This window comes from Myiozetetes cayanensis, unplaced genomic scaffold (genome assembly GCF_022539395.1).
Source record: "Myiozetetes cayanensis isolate MyiCay16 unplaced genomic scaffold, myiCay2020 scf489, whole genome shotgun sequence".
Classification (NCBI taxonomy): Eukaryota; Metazoa; Chordata; class Aves; order Passeriformes; family Tyrannidae; genus Myiozetetes; species Myiozetetes cayanensis.
Genome location: NW_026087730.1, coordinates 693 through 21,072, shown reverse-complemented (window position 1 = coordinate 21,072; position 20,380 = coordinate 693). Strand labels below are relative to the sequence as shown.

Genomic DNA, 20,380 nt, shown 5'->3' with positions numbered 1-20,380 from the left:
CCGTACCATCCTCGTCCCTGTTCCTCGGTCCTGGCCTCCGCCGCCTCCCCTGCCCCGCTGTCCCCCCACTGTCCCCGCTGTCCTCTGTCCCCCGGGTGTCCTCTGTCCCTCTGGTGTCCCTCGTGTGTCCCGTCACTCATCCTGGTCCCCTGCTTCTCGGTCCCGGCCTCGCTGTCCTCTCGCTGTCCCGGTGTCCCCTGTCCTCCTGTCCCCCTGGTGTCCCCCTGTAGTCTCCATTACTCATCCTGGTCCCTCGTTCCTCGGTCCCGGCCCCATCGCCTCCCTGACCCGCTGTCCCTGCTGTCCCCCCGGTGCCCCCTGTCCCCCCTGGTGCCCCCACTGTCCCCTGTCTCCTGGTGTCCCCCTCGGTGTCCCCCTGTATCTCCGTTACCATCCTGGTCCCTGTCCCGGTCCTCGGCCCCGCCGCCTCCCCGGCCCCTGCTGTCCCTGCTGTCCCCCTGGTGTCCCCTGTCCCCGCTGTCCCCCGGTGTCCCTTGTCCCCCTGGTGTCCCCTGTCCCCCCACTGTCCCCTGTCCCCCTGGTGTTCCCCCGGTGTCTCCTGTTACCATCCTGGTCCCTGTTCCCGGTCCTGGCCCCGCTGCCTCCCCTGACCCGCTGTCCCCGCTGTCCCTGCTGTCCCCCTGCTGTCCCCTGTCCCCCCTGTCCTCCTGTCCCCTGGTGTCCCCTGGTGTCCCTGTTACCATCCTGGTCCCTGTTCCTGGTCCTGGCCCTGCTGCCTCCCTGGTCCCTGCTGTCCCCGCTATCCCCCTGCTGTCCCCTGTTCCCCTGGGTCCCTCTGTCCCCCTGTCCCCTGGTGTCCTCCTGGTGTCCCCCTGTATCTCCAGCTACTATCCTGGTCCCTGTTCCTGGTCCTGGCCCTCGCTGCCTCCCCTGGCCCCCTGTGTCCCCCCTGCTATCCCTGCTGTCCCCTGCTGTCCCTGTGTCCCCTGTCCTCCCTGTCCCTCCGGTGTCCCCTCTGAGACTTCAGTTACCATCCTGGTCCCTGTTCCTGGTCCTGGCCCTGCTGCCTCCTGGCCCGCTGTCCCTGCTGTCCCCTGCCATCCCTGCTGTCCCCTCGCTGTCCCTGTGTCCCCTGTCCCCCTGTCCCCTGGTGTCCCCCGGTGTCCCCGCTACCATCCTGGTCCCCGTTCCTGGTCTCCTGTTCCTGGTCCTGGCGCCTCCCTGACCTGTGTCCCTGCTATCCCTGCTGTCCCCTGCTGACCCCTTGTCCCCCCTGTCCCCCCTGGTCCCCCTCTGTCCCCCTGTATCTCCAGTTACCATCCTGGTCCCTGTTCCTGGTCCTGGCCCTGCTGCCTCCCTGGCCCCGCTGTCCCTGCTGTCCCTCACTGTCCCTGCTGTCCCTGTGTCCCCTGCTCTCTGTCCCCCTGGTGTCCCTCTGGTGTCCCCCTGGTGTCCCTGTTACCATCCTGGTCCCTGTTCCTGGTCCTGGCCCTGCTGCCTCCCCGGCCCTGGCGCCGCCATCTTTGCTGCGCTGCTGCCTCGCGCTGCTCTCGCGAGACCGCGCCAACCACGTGACCCTCCCAAAGAGGGGGGGCGGAGCGCGGGAAACCGGCCCCGCCCACAAAACACCGCCTATGACGTCACGCCCCGCTCGCCCAATAGCGGCCGGAGAGGGAGGGGTTTCCCCCTCGGCGCGGTGACGTCACTGCGGGCTCAGCCAATGGCGGCGCGCTCCGTCCCTCCCCCCGCCCCCGCCCGGGGTTTCCTGCGCCCCGCGGCGGTGACGTCACGGGCCCGCTCAGCCAATGGCGGCGTGGCCCGCGCGGGGATTTCCAGGTCCGGCGGCCTCGGGGGGCCTGGGGGGGCTCGGGGGGCTCCGGGAGCGGCACCGGGAGCGGCACCGGGAGCGGCTCCGGCACCGGGAGCGGGGCCTGGAACCCCACGGGCACGGCCATGGCGCTGCTGCTCGGTGAGCGCCGCGGGACTGGGGCAGCTGTTCCGGGACACCCGGGGGCCTCGGGGCGGCACTGGGGGTTCGGTGGGGGCACCGGGAGCAGGGACTGGGGAGCTGTTCCGGGACACCTGGGGGTTAGGGGCGGCACTGGGAGCGGGCCTGGCCATGGCACTGCTGCTCGGGTGAGCGCAGCGGGACCGAGGGGGCACCGGGGACACCGGGAGCGGCACTGGAGCGGGGACCGGGGACTGGGGGAGCCGTTCCAGGGCAACCTGGGGATTCAGGGAGGGGAAGGGAACGGGGCGTGTCACGTGTCTTGGGGACCCCCGATCGCGGCGGGGGAGGTGTTCCGGTGTTGGGGACCCCCAATCGCGGCTGGGGATGGGGAACAGGGTGGGGGTGTTGGGGACCCCTGATCGCGGGGGTGGGAACAGGGTGGGGGTGTTCCGGTATTGGGGACCCCCATCCCGGCCGGGGGCGGTCCTGGGGACCCCCTTCGTTCCTGCTTGGGGGACAAGGGGTCGTGAGGGGGTCCCTTGGTGGCTTCTGCTTGGGGGTCTGGGGTGGGTAACAGGGGTTTTGGGGACCCTCCCCGGTGCCTGTCCGTGGGGTTGATGATTGTTGGTGGGGAAAGGTGGTCGTGGGGGTCCCCTGGGGGGGTGTCACGGTCCTGGAGGGGGTCACGGTCGTGGGGGGGGTGTCACGGTCCTGGGTGGGGGTGTCACGGTCCTGGGTGGGGGTGTCACGGTCCTGGGGACCCTCCCGGTCCAGATCCCTGTCCCTGGTCCTGGAAATCCTTCTGGATTTGCCCTGGGGGATCCCTGGATCCTTCGCTCCCTCCTTCCCCGAGGGGGGCATCGATCCTGGGATGCCCTGATCCCCCTGTCTTGCTTGGAGATCCTGGGATCCTCTTTTCCTTCCCCATTATCCCCCTTTCCCTGCCCCATGATCCCATTAACCCCCATTCCTTCCCTGTTATCCCATTATCCCATTTTCCTGCCCCATTATCCCCCATTCCTGCCCCATTATCCCCCTTTCCTGCCCCATGATCCCATTAACCCCCATTCCTTCCCCATGATCCCATTAATCCCCATTCCTTTCCCTTTATCCCATTATCCCATTTTCCTGCCCCATTATCCCCCTTTCCTTCCTCATGATCCCATTAACCCCCATTCCTTCCCCATGATCCCATTATCCCCCATTCCTGCCCCATTATCCCCCTTTCCTTCGCCATGATCCCATTAATCCCCCATTCCTGCCCCATTATCCCCCTTTCCTGCCCCATGACCCCATTAACCCCCATTCCTTCCCCATGATCCCATTAATCCCCCATTCCTGCCCCATCATCCCCCTTTCTTGCCCCATTATCCCTCTCCCCCTGTTATCCCCCCAGTCCCTCTCCCTGGGGGTGTTTGGGGTGACATTCCCGTGTCCCCCCCCAGGAGCTGCCCTGCAGGACCCCGGCCTGGCCATGGCCCCCCCTGCGCCCGTCACAGGTGAGACCCCCCTGTCCCTTCGTGTCCCTTCCTGTCCCCTCCTCAGGGGGGTCCCTGAGACCCTCCCTGTCCCCTCCCTGTCCCCTCTCCTGTCCCCTCTCCTGTCCCCTCTCCTGTCCCCTCCCCTGTCTCCTCCCCTGTTCCCTCCTGTCCCCTCCCCTGTCCCCCTCCCTCTTTCCTCCCTGTCCCCTCCCCTCAGGGGGGGCCCTGAGACCCTCCCTGTCCCCTCCTCTGTCCCCTCCGTCCCTCCCTGTCCCCTCTCCTGTCCCCTCCCTGTTCCCTCCCTGTCCCCTTCCCTCTTTCCTCCCTGTCCCCTCCCCTCAGGGAGGTCCCTGAGACCCCTCCTGTGCCCTCCCTGTCCCCTCCCCTGTTCCCTCTCTGTCCCCTCCCTGTCCCCTCCTGTCCCTTCCCCTGTTTCCTCCCTGTCCCTCCCTGTCCCCTCTCCTGTCCCCTCTCCTGTCCCCCCTCCTGTCCCTCCCCATCCCCTCCTGTCCCCTCCCTGTCCCCTCCCTGTCCCCCCTCCTGTCCCCCCCATCCCCCTCCTGTCCCCCCCATCCCCTCCTGTCCCTCCCCCATCCCCTCCCTGTCCCTTCCTGTCCCCTCCTGTCCCCTCTCCTGTCCCCTCCTGTCCCCTCCCCTGGGGTCCCTGAGCCCCCCCGATCTCTGGGGTGTCAGGAGGGGCTCAGGTTTTTTTCCCTTTCCAGACGATTTAGGTGAGTGAATCCCGAGGATTTGGGAACCCGGAGCCCCCCCAAGGACAGAGCTGGGGATGAGATTCCCACCCCCCGCTTTTCCATGGATTTACCCCCCCATTTTCCATGGATTTACCCCCCCATTTTCCATGGATTTACTCCCTTTCCATGGATTTACCCCCTTTTCCATGGATTTACCTCCCAGCTTTTCCATGGATTTACCCCATTCCTGGGGTTTTTTGGGGGAGAAGGGGCAGAGCTTTGAGCTGGGACCTGGCAGGGGGTGGAGGGAGGGGAGGGGATGGGAGGGGAGGGGGCTTCTCATCACCTTCCCCCTTCCCCCCCCCCGGGGATGCTCCAGCCTTGGATGGGTGGAATTTGGGGCGGGACCTCCCAAATCCCGACCCCTCAGGGCACACGGGGGGGGTCCTGCCCACCCCAGGGGGGTCTCCCGGGACTGGAATTGGGGCAGGACCCCCCCTTTATGAGCTGAGGGGTTGGGATTAGGGTGGCCCTGCCCACCCCAGGGGTTGGAATTGGGGCAGGACCCCCCCCTTTCTGAGCTGAGGGGTCGGGATTGGGGTGGTCCTGCCCACCCCGAGGGGTCTCCCAGGGCTGGAATTGGGGCAGGACCGTGGCCCTGCTCACCCTAAGTGCTGGCTGAGGAGGCCCCTTGGCTGAGGTCTGGGGTGGTCCTGCCCATCCCTAGGGGTCTCCCAGGGCTGGAATTGGGGCATGCACCGAGGGGTCGGGATTGGGGTGGCCCTGCCCACCCCGGGGCTGGAATTGGGGCAGGACCCCCCCTTTATGAGCTGAGGGGTCTGGTTTAGGGTGGTCCTGCCCACCCCGGGGCTGGAATTGGTGCAGGACCCCCCTGGCATGCACCGAGGGGTCGGGATTGGGGTGGCCCTGCCCACCCCGGGGGGTCAGGATTGGGGTGGCCCTGCCCACCCCGAGGGCTGAAATTGGGGCAGGACCCCCCTGGCATGCACTGAGGGGTCGGGATTGGGGTGGCCCTGCCCACCCCGAGGGGTCTCCCGGGGCTGGAATTGGGGCAGGACCCCTCTGGCATGCACTGAGGGGTCGGGATTGGGGTGGTCCTGCCCACCCAGGGGTTGGAATTGGGGCAGGACCCCCCTGGCATGCATTGAGGGGTCAGGATTGGGGTGGTCCTGCCCACTCCCGGGGATTGGAATTGGGGCAGGACCCCCCCTTTATGAGCTGAGGGGTCGGGATTGGGATTGTCCTGCCCATCCCGAGGGCTCTCCCGGGGCTGGAATTGGGGCGTGCACCGAGGGGTTGGGATTGGGGTGGCCCTGCCCACCCCGGGGGTTGGAATTGGGGCAGGACCCCCCCTTTATGAGCTGAGGGGTCGGGATTGGGGTGGCCCTGCCCACCCGGGGGTTGGAATTGGGGCAGGACCCCCCCCTTTATGAGCTGAGGGGTCGGGATTGGGGTGGCCCTGCCCACCCCGAGGGCTGGAATTGGGGCAGGACCCCCCCTTTATGAGCTGAGGGGTCGGGTTTAGGGTGGTCCTGCCCACCCCGAGGGGTCTCCCGGGGCTGGAATTGGGGCGTGCACCGAGGGGTCGGGATTGGGGTGGCCCTGCCCACCCCGGGGGCTGGAATTGGGGCAGGACCCCCCCTTTCTGAGCTGAAGGGTCGGGATTGGGGTGGTCTTGCCCACCCCGAGGGCTGAAATTGGGGCAGGACCCCCCTGACATGCACTGAGGTGTCGGGATTGGGGTGGCCCTGCCCACCCCGGGGGGTTGGAATTGGGGCAGGACCCCCCTGGCATGCACTGAGGGGTCAGGATTGGGGTGGCCCTGCCCGCCCCGGGGGGTCGGGATTGGGGTGGCCCTGCCCACCCCGGGGGGTCGGGATTGGGGTGGTCCTGCCCACCCCGGGGGGTCGGGATTGGGGTGGCCCTGCCCACCCCGGGGGGTGGAATTGGGTGGTCCCAATCACCCGGGGTCGGGATTGGGGTGGCCCTGCCCACCCCGGGGGGTGGAATTGGGGTGGTCCTGCCCACCCCGGGGGGTCAGGATTGGGGTGGCCCTGCCCACCCCGGGGGGTCGGGATTGGGGTGGCCCTGCCCACCCAGGGGGTGTGTCTGTGTGTCCCCCCGCCCCCCAGGCGTGTCCCCATCGCCGTGTCCCCCTCCCGCGCAGAGATCCTGGAGGAGGTGACGAGGAGGACGGATTCCAGCCGGACTCTGGCGCCCGTCCTCACCCGCCTGGTGGCCCAGCGGCCCTCGGCCCCTCCCCACCTCCCCCTCCTCCAAAGCCTCCTCCAAAGCTTCCTTCCTCGGCCCCCTCGCCCCTCGGGCCCCCTGACCCTCTGTGCCCGCGCCTCGCCCGCAGCCTCGGGGTCTCTCGCTGTCCCCCGCCTGGTCCGCGGCAGGCACGGGGGCCTGGGGCTGGAACCCCCCCAAGGGGCGGCTGGAGGGGCTGCTGGAGCCCCCCCAGGGGCGGCTGGAGGGCTGCTGGAGCCCCCAAGCTCTGCCATCACCGAGCAGCCCAAGCAGAGGGGGATGAGGTTCCGCATGAGTGCGAGGGGCGCTCGGCCGGCAGCATCCTGGGCGAGAGCAGCACCGACAGCACCAAGACCCTGCCCACCATCGAGGTGGGGGCCTCGGGGGCTCTGGGGGCTTTGGGGGTCCTGGGGGTGTTTGGGGTTTGGGGTCTGGGGCTGTGGGAACAGCGGGCAGCATCCTGGGCGAGAGCAGCACCGACAGCACTAAGACCCTGCCTACCATCGAGGTGGGGGCTCTGGGGGCTCTGGGGGCTTTGGGGGTCCTGGAGGTTGTTTGGGGTCCTGGGGTGTTGGGGGTGTTTGGGGTCTGGGGGCTGTGGGAGCAGCGGGCAGCATCCTGGGCGAGAGCAGCACTCAACAACACTAAGACCCTGCCCACCATCGAGGTGGGGGCTTTGGGGGCTCTGGGGGTCCTGGGGGGTGTTTGGGGTCTGGGGGCTGGGGAACAGTGAGGGTGACGTGGGAGTGGTCCTGGGCGAGAGTGAGCACCAACAGCACAAGACCCTGCCCACCATCGAGGTGGGGGCTCTGGGGGTCCTGGGGGTGTTTGGGGTCTGGAGGGCAGTTTGGGGTTTGGAGGGGTTGTTTGGGGTCTGGGGTCTGTGGGAACAGCGGGGTGACATGGGAGGGTCCTGGGCGAGAGCAGCACCGACAGCACCAAGACCCTGCCCACCATCGAGGTGGGGGCTCTGGGGGGGCTGGGGGGGGATATTTGAGGGGTCCTGGAGGGGTTTTTTCCCCTCATCCCGCCCATTCCCGGTGGTTTTTTTCCCGCACTCCGCCCATTCCCGCCGTTTTTTCCCACACCCCGCCCATTCCCAGTGTGTTTTTTTCCCACACCCCACCCATTCCCGGTGTTTTCCTCACCCTACCCATTCCCAGTGTTTATTCCCACACCCCGCCCATTCCCGCTGTTTATTCCCACACCCCGCCCATTCCCGCTGTTTTTATCCCCACATCCCGCCCATTCCCACTGTTTTTTTTCCCCACACCCCACCCATTCCTGGTGTTTTTTCACCTCATCCCTTTCATTCCCGGTATTTTTTCCCACACCGCGCCCATTCCCGGTGTTTTTTTTCCCTCACCCCGCCCATTCCCGGTGTTTATTCCCACACCCTGCCCATTCCCGCTGTTTTTATCCCCACACCCCGCCCATTCCCGCTGTTTTTATCCCCACACCCCGCCCATTCCCGCTGTTTTTATCCCCACATCCCGCCCATTCCCGGTGTTTTTTATCCCACACCCCGCCCATTCCCAGGGGTTTTTTTCCCTCATCCCGCCCATTCCCGGTGTTTATTCCCACACCCCGCCCATTCCCGTTGTTTTTTTCCCTCACCCCGCCCATTCCCGGCGTTTATTTTCCCACACCCCGCCCATTCCCGGTGGTTTTATTCCCTCACCCCGCCCATTCCCGGTGTTTATTTTCCCACACCCCGCCCATTCCCGGTGTTTATTTTCCCACACCCCGCCCATTCCCGGTGTTTTTTTCCCTCACCCCACCCATTCCCGGCCTTTATTTTCCCTCACCCCACCCATTCCCGGCGTTTTTCCCCTCACCTCACCCATTCCCGGTGTTTTTCCCCTCACCCCGCCCATTCCCAGTGTTTTTTTTCCCACACCCCGCCCATTCCCGGTGTTTTTACTCCCTCACCCCACCCATTCCCGGCGTTTATTTTCCCACACCCCACCCATTCCCGGTGTTTATTCCCTCACCCCACCCATTCCCGGCGTTTATTTCCCACACCCCACCCATTCCTGCTGTTTATTCCCACACCCCACCCATTCCCGGTGTTTTTTTTCCCACACCCCGCCCATTCCCGGTGTTTATTTTCCCTCACCCCACCCATTCCCGTTGTTTTTTCCCTCATCTCGCCCATTCCCGGTGTTTATTCTCTCACCCCGCCCATTCCTGCTGTTTTTATTCCCTCACCCTGCCCATTCCCGGTGTTTTTTCCCCACACCCCGCCCATTCCCACCATTTTTTTCCCCACACCCCACCCATTCCCGGTGTATTTTTCCCCACACCCCACCCATTCCCGGTGTATTTTTCCCCACACCCCGCCCATTCCCGCCGTTTTTTTCCCACATCCCACCCATTCCCGGTGTTTTCCCGTCTCCCCAGCTGCTGAACTGCGGATCCATCCCCGAGGTGACGGTCACGGCGTGCCTGGTGTGGAAGGATTGGCCCCACCGCGTCCACCCCCACGGGCTGGTGGGCAAGGACTGCGCCAACGGGCTGTGCCGCGTCGTGCTGCGGCCACTCACCAACCCCAGGCACAGGTGGGACCCAAAAACACCCACGGGGGGGATTTGGGGGGTCCCTGGGGCAGGAGGGGGTGGGAAATTGGATATCCTGAATCCACAACTGGTTTTGGGGGGATCCCTGGGGCAGGAGGGGGTGGAAAAGTGGAGCTGGCACCAGTTTTGGGGGATCTCTGGGGCAGGAGGGGGTGGGAAATTGGATATCCTGGATCCAGAACTGCTTTTGGGTGGATCTCTGGAGCAGGAGGGGGTGGGAAATTGGGTATCCTGGATCCACAACTGCTTTTGGGGGGTCCCCCTGGACAGGAGGGGGTGGGAAAGTGGATATCCTGGATCCAGAACTGCTTTTGGGGGGTCCCCTGGGCAGGAGGGGGTGGGAAATTGGATATCCTGGATCCAGAACTGCTTTTGGGGGGTTCCCTGGGCAGGAGGGGGTGGGAAAGTGGAGCTGGCACCAGTCTTAGGGGGATCTCTGGGGCAGGAGGGGGTGGAAATGGGGATTTCCTGGATCCAGAAGTGCTTTTGGGGGGTTCTCTGGGGCAGGAGGGGGTGGGAAAGTGGATATCCTGGATCCAGAACTGCTTTTGGGGGGATCCCAGGGCAGGAGGGGGTGGGAAATTGGGTATCCTGGATCCAGAACTGCTTTTGGGGGGTTCCCTGGGGCAGGAGGGGGTGGGAAATTGGGTATCCTGGATCCAGAACTGCTTTTGGGGGGTCCCTGGGGGCAGGAGGGGCTGGAAATGGGGAGCTGCTGGATCCAGAACTGCTTTTGGGGGGTCCCCCTGGGCAGGAGGGGGTGGGAAATTGGGTATCCTGGATCCAGAACTGCTTTTGGGGGGTCCCCTGGGCAGGAGGGGGTGGGAAACTGGAGCTGGCACCAGTTTTAGGGGGATCTCTGGAGCAGGAGGGGTTGGAAATGGGGATTTCCTGGATCCACAACTGCTTTTGGGGGGTTCCCTAGGCTGGAAATCTGAAACTGGCACCATTTTTGGGGTGTCTCTGGGGCAGGAGGGGGTAGGAAATTGGGTATCCTGGATCCACAACTGCTTTTGGGGGGTTCCCTAGGGCTGGAAATCTGGAGCTGGCACCATTTTTGGGGTGTCTCCTGGGGCAGGAGGGGGTGGGAAATTGGGTATCCTGGATCCAGAACTGATTTTGGGGGGTTCCCTAGGCTGGAAATCTGAAACTGGCACCATTTTTGGGGGGTCCCCTGGGAAGGAGGGGGTGGGAAATTGGATATCCTGGATCCAGAACTGCTTTTGGGGGGATCTCTGGGGCAGGAGGGGGTGGGAAATTGGATATTCTGGATCCACAACTGCTTTTTGGGGGATCTTTGGGGCAGGAGGGGGTGGGAAATTGGGTATTCTGGATCCACAACTGCTTTTTGGGTGGATCTCTGGAGCAGGAGGGGGTGGGAAATTGGGTATCCTGGATCCAGAACTGCTTTTGGGGGTTCCCTGGGGCAGGAGGGGGTGGGAAACTGGGTATCCTGGATCCAGAACTGCTTTTGGGGGGTTCCCTAGGCTGGAAATCTGAAACTGGCACCATTTTTGGGGGGTCTCTCGGGCAGGAGGGGCTGGAAATGGGAAGCTCCTGGATCCAGAACTGCTTTTGGGGGGTTCCCTGGGGCAGGAGGGGGTGGAAATGGGGATCTCCTGGATTCAGAACTGCTTTTGGGGGGTTTACTGGGCACCAGGAGTGTGGGAAGGGATGGAAATCTGGAGCTGGCACCAATTTTGGGGGGTTCTTTGGGCAGGAGGGGCTGGAAATGGGGAGCTCCTGGATCCAGAACTGCTTTTGGGGGGTCCTCTGGGGCAGGAGGGGCTGGAAGACTGGAGCTGGTACCTCTTTTGGGGTGGTTTCCTGGGCCCCAGGAGGGTGGGAAGGGATGGAAATGGGGGGATTTGGGACGTGGGGAGCCCCCTGCCCACGGCTGTGCCCCCCCAAACCCCCCCAGTTTCAGCAACCTGGGCATCCAGTGCGTGAAGAAGAAGGAGATCGAGGCGGCCATCGAGAGGAAGCTGCAGCTGGGCATCGACCCCTTCAAAGGTGGGGGGTTCTGGGACCACCCTGGGGGGCCTGGGACTACCCTGGGGGTCCTGGGTCCATCCCAGGGGGTCCTGGATCCATCCCTGGGGGGCCTGGACCCATCCCAGGGGGTCCTGTCCCCATTCCAGGGGGTCCTGTCCCCATTCCAGGGGGTCCTGTCCCCATCCTGGGAGTCAAACCCCAAACCTGGGGGTCCTGTGCCCATCCCTGGGGGTCCTGGGTCCATCCCAGGGGGTCCTGGATCCATCCCAGGGGGTCCTGGACCCATCCCAGAGGTTCCTGTCCCCATCCCAGGGGTTCCTGTGCCCATCCCAGGGGTTCCTGTGCCCATCCCAGGGGGTCCTGTCCCCATCCCAGGGGGTTCCTGTGCCCATCCCAGGGAGTCCTGTCCCCATCCAGGGGGTCCTGTCCCCATCCCAGGGGTTCCTGTGCCCATCCCAGGGGGTCCTGTGCCCATCCCAGGGGGTCCTGTCCCCACCCTGGGGGTCCTGTGCCCATCCCAGGGGGTCCTGTCCCCACCCAGGGGGTCCTGTCCCCACCCAGGGGGTCCTGTCCCCACCCTGGGGGTCCTGTGCCCATCCCAGGGTGTCCTGTGCCCATTCCAGGGGGTCCTGGGTCTATCCTGGGGGTCCTGTCCCCACCCTGGGGGTCACACCCCAAACCTGGGGGTCCTGTCCGCACCCTGGGGGTCACACCCCAAACCTGGGGGTCCTGTCCCCATCCTGGGGGTCACACCCCAAACCTGGGGGTCCTGTCCGCACCCTGGGGGTCACACCCCAAACCTGGGGGTCCTGTCCCCATCCTGGGGGTCACACCCCAAACCTGGGGGTCCTGTGCCCATCCCAGGGGTCACACCCCAAACCTGGGGGTGCTGCCCCCCCCACCTCCATGCTCGTGGGGAGGGGTCTGTCCCTCCCCTGGGGGGCATCCCCAGCCCCCTCCCAAGGGGCTGAGACCCCCCCTGTTTGTGCCCCCAGCGGGTTCCCTGAAGAACCACCAGGAGGTCGACATGAATGTGGTGAGGATTTGTTTCCAGGCCTCCTTCCGGGACCCCTCCGGGACCACCCGGCACCTCAGCCCGGTGCTGTCCGAGCCCATCTTCGACAAGAGTACGTGAGACCCCCAAATTAACCCCCAGGGACCCCCAAATTAACACCCAGGGACCCCCAAACACAACCCCAGGGACCCCCAAACACAGCCCCAAACACAACCCAGGGACCCCTCCGGGACCACCCGGCACCTCAGCCCGGTGCTCTCCGAGCCCATCTTCGACAAGAGTACGTGAGACCCTCAGAGACCCCAAAAATTAGCCCCAGGGACCCCCAAACACAGCCCCAAACTCAGCCCAGGGACCCCCAAACACAGCCCCAGGGACCCCCCGGCACCTCAGCCCAGTCCTGTCCAAGCCCATCTTCGACAAGAGTACGTGAGACCCCCAGAGACCCCCAAATTAACCCCCAGGGACCCCCAAACTCAGCCCTAGAGACCCCCCAAACACAAGCCGGGGACCCCCCGACACCTCAGCCCGGTGCTGTCCGAGCCCATCTTCGACAAGAGTACGTGAGACCCCAAAAATCAGCCCAGGGACCCCCAAATTAACCCCCAGGGACCCCCAAATTAACCCCCAGGGACCCCCAAACTCAGCCCCAGAGACCCCCAAACACAGCCCCAAACACAACCCAGGGACCCCCCGACACCTCAGCCTCGTCCTGTCCGAGCCCCTCTTCGACAAGAGTACGTGAGACCCCCAGGAACCCCCAAACACAACCCAGGGACCCCCCAGGGACCCCCAAACACAGCTCCAAACTCAGCCCCAGGGACTCCCCAGAGACCCCCCAGGGACCCCCAAACTCAGCCCCAAACACAACTCCAAACTCAACCCCAGGGACCCCCAAACTCAGCCCAGGGACCCCCAAACTCAACCCCAAACACACAGAGACCCCCAAATACACACAGACCCCCCCAGGGACCCTCTGAATGTACAGAGACCCCCAAATACACACAGACCCCCCAGGGACTCTCTGAATGTACAGAGACCCCCCCAGACCCCTCCCTGTGTGAGATTCCCAAGGGATCATCCTGCTCCTGCTCCTGGTTTGGGACATCTGGAGGAGATTTGGGGGGATCCAGGGGGTTTTTGGGGGATCCAGGGGGTCTGGGGGATCCAGGGGGTTTTGGGGGATCCAGGGGTGTTGGGGGTCCCTCCTCGGCTCATCCCGATCCTGGGGACATTCCCATGGGAACATCCTGCTCTTGGTCCTGGGGATTTGGGGGATCCAGGGAGGTTTTGGGGGTCTGGGGGTGTTTGGGGGATCCAGGGGGTTTGGGGGATCCAGGGGGTGTTGGGGATCCCTCCCGGCTCATCCCAATCCTGGGGTGGTTCCTGGACAGGATTCCCATGGGAACATCCTGCTCCTGGTTTGGGGGGTCTGGGGGAGGTTTTTGGGGGGTCTGAGGGGTGTGGGGGGATCCAGGGAGGTGTTGGGGGACCCGGGGGGGTGTTGGGGGCCCCTTCCCAGCTCATCCCAATCTCGGGGTGATCCCTGGACAGGATTCCCATGGGAACATCCTGCTCCTGGTCCAGGGGATTTGGGGGATCCGGGGAGGTTTTGAGGGGTCTGCAGGGGTTTTGAGGGGTCTGCAGGGATTAGGGGGGTCTGGGGGATCCAGGGGGTTTGGGGACTCCGGGGCGTTGGGGGTCCCCTCCGTGGCTCGTCCCAATGCCGGGGAATTTGGGGCAGAATCCACGAACACGTCGGAGCTGCGGATCTGCCGCATGAACAAGGAGAGCGGGCCCTGCACGGGGGAGGAGCTTTACCTGCTCTGCGACAAAGTCCAGAAAGGTACCCCCAAAAACCCCGGGAACCCCCCAAAACCCTGGGAACCCCCCCAAAAACCCTGGAACCCCCAAAAACCCCCGGGAACCCCCCAAAAACCCTGGAACCCCCCAAAACCCCGGGAACCCCCAAAAACCCTGACCTCCCCAAAAACCCGGGACCCCCCCAAAAACCCTGAACCCCCCAAAACCCCGGGAAACCCCCCAAAACCCGGGAAACCCCCAAAAACCCTGACCCCCCAAAAACCCCGGGAACCCCCCAAAACCCGGGAACTCCCCCAAAAACCCCGGGAAACCCCCCCAAAAACCCCTGGGACCCCCAAAAACCCCGGGAACCCCCCAAAAACCCTGAAACCCCTAAAAACTCTGGGAACCCCCCCAAAACCCCGAGAACCCCCCCAAACACCCGGAACCCCCAAAAAACCCTGAACCCCTGGGACCACCCCGGGGGCTCCTCCCACCCCGCGCAAAAATTTGGGCTCGAATTACCCCGGGGATGGGGGGATTTTGGGGGTGAAATCGTCGTGTCCCCTCCCCCGGGGAATATTTGGGGTGAAATCACCTCCCTTCTCTGGGAATATTTGGGGGAATTTGGATCCAGCACCACCCCAGGGCTGATTTTGGGGATTCCTCGGGCTACAGGAGGGAGGGAAGGGCTGGAAACCCGGATCTCCCGGATCTCCTGGATCTGGGACCATTTCCTGGGATTCTTTGGGCTCCAGGAGGGAGGGAAGGGCTGGAAACGGGGATCTCCTGGATCTGAAACTGGTCCAGGGGTGATTTTGGGAGTTCCCCGGGCTCCAGGAGGGAGGGAAGGGCTGAAAACGGGGATCCCCTGGATCTCCTGGATCTAACAGTGATCCAGGGCTGATTTTGGGGATTCCCTGGGCTCCGGGAGGGAGGGAAGGGCTGGAAATCCGGATCTCCTGGATCTCCCGGATCCAACCCCACCCCAGGGCTGATTTTGGGGATTCCCTGGGCTCCAGGAGGGAGGGAAGGGCTGGAAATCCAGATCCCCTGGATCTCCCGGATCCAGCACCACCCCAGGGCTGATTTTGGGGATTACCTGGGCTCCAGGAGGGAGGGAAGGGCTGGAAACGGGGATCCCCTGGATCTCCCGGATCCAGCACCACCCCAGGGCTGATTTTGGGGATTCCCTGGGCTCCAGGAGGGAGGGAAGGGCTGGAAATCCGGATCCCCTGGATCTCCCGGATCCAACCCCACCCCAGGGCTGATTCTGGGGATTCCCTGTGCTCCAGGAGGGTGGGAAGGGCTGAAAAGGGGGATCCCCTGGATCTCCTGGATCTGACAGTGATCCAGGGCTGATTTTGGGGATTCCCTGGGCTCCAGGAGAGTGGGAAGGGCTGGAAATCCAGATTTCCTGGATCCCCTGAATCTCCCAGATCCATCACCACCCCAGTGCTGATTTTGGGGATTCCCTGGGCTCCAGGAGGGAGGGAAAGGCTGGAAATCCGGATCCCCGGATCTTCTGGATCTCCCCGGATCCTCCCACCAGCCCAGTGCTGATTCTAGGGGATTCCCTGGGCTCCAGGGAGGAGGGAAGGGCTGGAATCCAGATCCCCGATCCGGATCTCCCGGACCCACCCCCACCCCAGTGCTGATTTTGGGGATTCCTGGCGCTGCAGGAGAGAGGAAGGGCTGGAGACGCAGGGATCCCCCGGATCTCCCGGATCCCTCACCAGCCCAGTGCTGATTCTGGGGATTCCCTGTGCTCCAGGAGGGAGGGAAGGGCTGGAAATCCAGATCCCCCGGATCTCCCGGATCCACCCCCACCCCAGGGCTGATTTTGGGGATTCCCTGGGCTCCAGGAGAGTGGGAAGGGCTGGAAACCCGGATCTCCCGGATCTCCTGGATCTCCCGGATCCATCACCACCCCAGGGCTGATTTTGGGGATTCCCTGGGCTCCAGGAGGGAGGGAAAGGCTGGAAATCCGGATCCCCCGGATCTCCCGGATCCACCCCCACCCCAGGGCTGATTTTGGGGATCCCCTGGGCTCCAGGAGGGAGGGAAAGGCTGGAAACGGGGATCCTCTGGATCTCCCGGATCCAACCCCACCCCAGAGCTGATTTTGGGGATTCCCTGGGCTCCAGGAGGGAGGGAAGGGCTGGAAATCCAGATCCCCCGGATCTCCCGGACCAACCCCCACCCCAGGGCTGATTTTTTGGGGCGGGGGCGGTTCCCGAGCTCCACGAGGAGCCTCCAACGCTCCTCCCTCTTCCCAAACCCCCCCCCAAAATCCCTCTCAGAGGACATCGCGGTGGTTTTCCGGCGGGAGTCGTGGGAGGCGCGGGCGGATTTCTCGCAGGCCGACGTGCACCGCCAGGTCGCCATCGTCTTCAAAACCCCCCCGTACCAGCACCTGGAGCTGCGCGAGCCCGTGGAGGTGGAGGTGTTCCTGCAGCGCCTCACCGACAGCGTCTGCAGCGAGTCCTTCCGATTCACCTACCTGCCCCGGGACCGCGGTGGGCACCGGGGGGCAACCGGGACCCCCGGGAGTGGGGTGGGACCACCGGGTGTGGGGTGGGACCACCGGGATGGGCACAGCGTCTGCAGCGAGTCCTTCCGATTCACAGACCTGCCCCGCGACCGCGGTGGGCACCGGGGGGCAACCGGGACCCCCGGGAGTGGGGTGGGACCCCCGGAATGGGGACAGAGTCCATAGAACAGGGACAGGGACAATGGGATGGGCACAGGGGGCATAGAGCAGGGGTAGGGACAATGGGATAGACACAGCGTCTGCAGCGAGTCCTTCCGATTCACCTACCTGCCCCGGGACCGCGGTGGGCACCGGGGGGCAACCAGGACCCCCGGGTGTGGGGTGGGACCCCCGGGATGGGCACAGAGTCCATAGAACAGGGACAGGGACAATGGGATGGGGACAGGGACAATGGGATGGGCACAGGGACAATGGGATGGGCACAGCGTGTGCAGCGAGTCCTTCCGATTCACCGACCTGCCCCGGGACCGCGGTGGGCACCGGGGGGCAACCGGGACCCCCGGGATCGGGGGGGACCACCGGGATTGGGGTGGGACCCCCGGGATAGGGGTGGGACCCCCGGGATGGGCACAGCGTGTGCAGCGAGTCCTTCCGATTCACAGACCTGCCCCGCGACCGCGGTGGGCACTGGGGGGCAACCGGGACCCCCGGGTGTGGGGTGGGACCCCCAGGTGTGGGGTGGGACCCCCGGGATGGGCACAGGGTGTGCAGCGAGTCCTTCCGATTCACCGACCTGCCCCGGGACCGCGGTGGGCACCGGGGGGCAACCGGGATCGGGGGGCGACCACCGGGATTGGGGTGGGACCACCGGGATTGGGGTAGGACCCCCGGGATGGGCACAGCGTCTGCAACGAGTCCTTCCGATTCACAGACCTGCCCCGCGACCGCGGTGGGCACCGGGGGGCAACCGGGACCCCCGGGAGTGGGGTGGGACCCCCGGGAGTGGGGTGGGACCCTCGGGATTGGGGGGAGACCCCCGGGATCGGGGTGGGACCCCCGGGATTGGGGTGGGACCCCCGGGATGGGCACAGCGTGTGCAGCGAGTCCTTCCGATTCACAGACCTGCCCCGCGACCGCGGTGGGCACTGGGGGGCAACCGGGACCCCCGGGATTGGGGTGGGACCCCCGGGATCGGGGTGGGACCCCCGGGATGGGCACAGAGTCCATAGAACAGGGACAGGGACAATGGGATGGGCACAGCGTGTGCAGCGAGTCCTTCCGATTCACCGACCTGCCCCGCGACCGCGGTGGGCACCGGGAGACCCCCGGGAGTGGGGTGGGACCCCCGGGTTTGGGGGGGACCCCTAGGGTGGGGACAGGACCCCCAGGTTTGGGGTGTGACCCCCAGGGGGTGGGAGACAGGACCCCTGGGTGGGGTCCCCCCACCCCCGGGATGGGCACAGAACCCTCAGGGTGGGCACAGGACCCCCCGGTTTGGGATGTGACCCCCAAGTTTGGGGTGTGACCCCCAGGATGGGCACAGGACCCCCAAGTTTGGGGTGTGACCCCCAGGATGGGGACAGGACCACCAAGTTTAGGGTATGACCCTCATTTTGGGGCCAGTTTGGGGGGGGGGGTCTCACCAGGCAGGCACTGGGGGGGGTCTCTGACAATGAGGGGACCCCCCATGACCCCCCCGTGTCCCCCCCAGACGCCTACGGGGTGAACGTGAAGCGCAAGCGGGGCATGCCCGACGTGCTCGAGGAGCTCTCGGGGGCAGGTGGGACCCCCGGGGACCCCCTTGGTGGGGGGGAGGGACCCCCGGGGGGGTTGGGACCCCCAGGGATGAACAGGACGTGCTGGGGACACCTCTGGAGCCACTTCGGGGTCATTTTTGGGCCACTTTTGGGTCCTCTTTGGGGTCTCTTTTGGGCTCTTTTGGGGTCACTTTTGGGTCCTCTTTGGGGTCTCTTTTGGGTCACTTTTAGGGGCACTTTTGGGGCCATTTTTGGGTCATTTTTTGGCCACTTTCTGGCCACTTCCAGGGCTAATTTGGAGCCACTTTTAAGGCAACTTTTGGGGCCATTTTGGGGCCACTTTGGGTCACTTTTGGGGCCATTTTTGAGGCCATTTTTTGAGCATATTTGGGGCCACTTTGGGTCACTTTTGGGATGACTTTTGGGCCACTTTTGGGGGCCATTTTGAGACCTCTTTTGGGCCACACTTTTGGGCCATTTTTGGGGCCACTTTGGGTCACTTTTGGGTCACTTTTGCGTCACTTTTGGGTCACTTTTCTCCCGCAGCCGGGGAGGGACTCGGAGGGAGTGGAGGGGGGCCTGAAAGTGTCCTGGGGGGCTTTGGGGACCCCCTTCCCAGCTGGGCCTGGGGGTGGTCCCGTGTTGGGGGGCCCCCCTGACCCCCCAACCCCCCCAGATCCGTATGGGATCGAAGCCAAGAGGAGGAAGAAGCCCCCTGGGTACCTGGAGCACTTCATCCCTCTGCCAGCAGCAGGTGAGACCCCCAGACCCCCCCAGGGATAGGTGGGACCCCCAGACCCCCCCAGGGATAGGTGGGACCCTCAAGCCCACCCCTAAACCTTAGGTGGGACCCCCAAACCCACCCTCAAACCTTAGGTGGGACCCTCAACACCCCCCAGGGATAGGTGGGACCCCCAAACCCCCTCTCTGGGTTAGGTGGGACCCCTAAACTCCCCCTGGGTTGGGTTAGACCCCCAAAGCCCCACCCCAGGTTGAGTGGGACCCCCAAACCTTAGGTGGGACCCCAAACCCCCCCTCAAACCTTAGGTGGGACCCCCAACACCCCCCAGGGATAGGTGGGACCCCCAAACCTTAGGTGGGACCCCTAAACTCCCCCTGAGTTGGGTGGGACCTCCAAAGCCCCCCCCGGGTTGGGTGGGACCCCCAAACCTGAGGTGGGACCCCCAACTTCCCCCTCTGGATTAGGTGGGACCCCCAGGAGGGTTTTGGGGGGTGGGAGACCCCCAGGAACGTTTTGGGGGGCCGGGACCCCCTCCCAGACCCCCTTTAACCCCTTTCCCCTCCCCCACCCAGGAGTATTTTGGGGGGCTGAGGGACCCCTGGGACTATTTTTGGGGGTGGGAGACCCCCTTTAACTCCCTTTTTCCCCCCCACCCCAGACGACGCCTTGGGGGCCCCTGACCCCTGGACCCCTGAGCCACCTCTACGTCCCTTCCCGGGCCCTCCCCCGGGGCTCCCCCGCTCTTCCCGCCGCCGGAATTCCCGGAATTCCCACCTTTCCCGGGCCCGGAGCTGCTCCTGGAACCTTCCTTGGGCCCCTCCCCCAGTTCCGAGCCCCCTGCGGACCCCCGCCCCCCACGTCCAGCCTGGTGGGGTCCCACATGTTCCCGGGGCATTTGGGGGACGGCTGAGACCACCCCTGCCCCCAAAATAAACCCCCCACCCGCCCGGGTTTGGGGACCCCAACCCAAATTAGGGACCCCCTCCCCACCGTCCCCGGGCCGGCTGGACCCCCGGGAAGGGCAGAGCTCCCTCCCCACTCATTTCCCCCAAATTTGCACTATATTTATGGGGGGCGCGAGGGACCCCGGATTGAGGGGGGCGTGGGGGACCCCTGGAATTGGGGGACCCCGAAAATGGGGAGGGGAGGGGGCGTTCCCGCCGCTCCGGGAATAAAAGATGTGGATCGACCCCCGGGATTCGTCCTTGGATTTGGGGAGGGCTGAGGGGGACCCCGGGATTGGGGAGAGACCCCCGGGGTTGGAGGGGCACCGGGAGACCCCCGGGATTGGGGGGGAACCCCTGGAATTCGGGGGGGACCCCTGGGATTGAGGAGGACCCCTGGAATTGGGGGTGCACCGGGGGACCCCCGGGATTGGGGGGGACCCCCGAAATGGGGGAGGGGGGAGGGGAGGGGGCGTCCCCGCCGCTCCGGGAATAAAAGCCGTGGATGGACCCCCAGGATTCGTCCTTGAATTGGGGGGGAGCTGGGGAATACTGGGTGAACTGGTTGAACTGGTTCCCGGTGGAAGTCCCCGCTGGGAAGCCCCGGCCACGCCCCCTGGAACTGGGAATGACCCGGAGCCACTGGGAATGACCCGGAGCCACTGGGAATGATCCAAACCCACTGGGAATGACCC

General features: G+C 65.1%; 1 protein-coding gene across 1 annotated transcript; it reads left to right on the top strand.

Moving 5' to 3' along the window:
- Positions 1 to 4,838: 4,838 nt before the first annotated feature.
- Positions 4,839 to 19,609, top strand: RELB (RELB proto-oncogene, NF-kB subunit; the record flags this gene model as incomplete). The annotated part of the gene is given in 11 exon segments (XM_050331161.1): positions 4,839 to 4,894; positions 6,239 to 6,645; positions 6,648 to 6,727; positions 8,760 to 8,917; positions 10,857 to 10,948; positions 11,926 to 12,057; positions 13,690 to 13,791; positions 16,052 to 16,267; positions 17,954 to 18,022; positions 18,676 to 18,753; positions 19,400 to 19,609. Coding segments are annotated over 11 exon segments (1,600 nt in total), but the record flags the coding sequence as incomplete, so codon positions are not given.
- Positions 19,610 to 20,380: the final 771 nt, after the last annotated feature.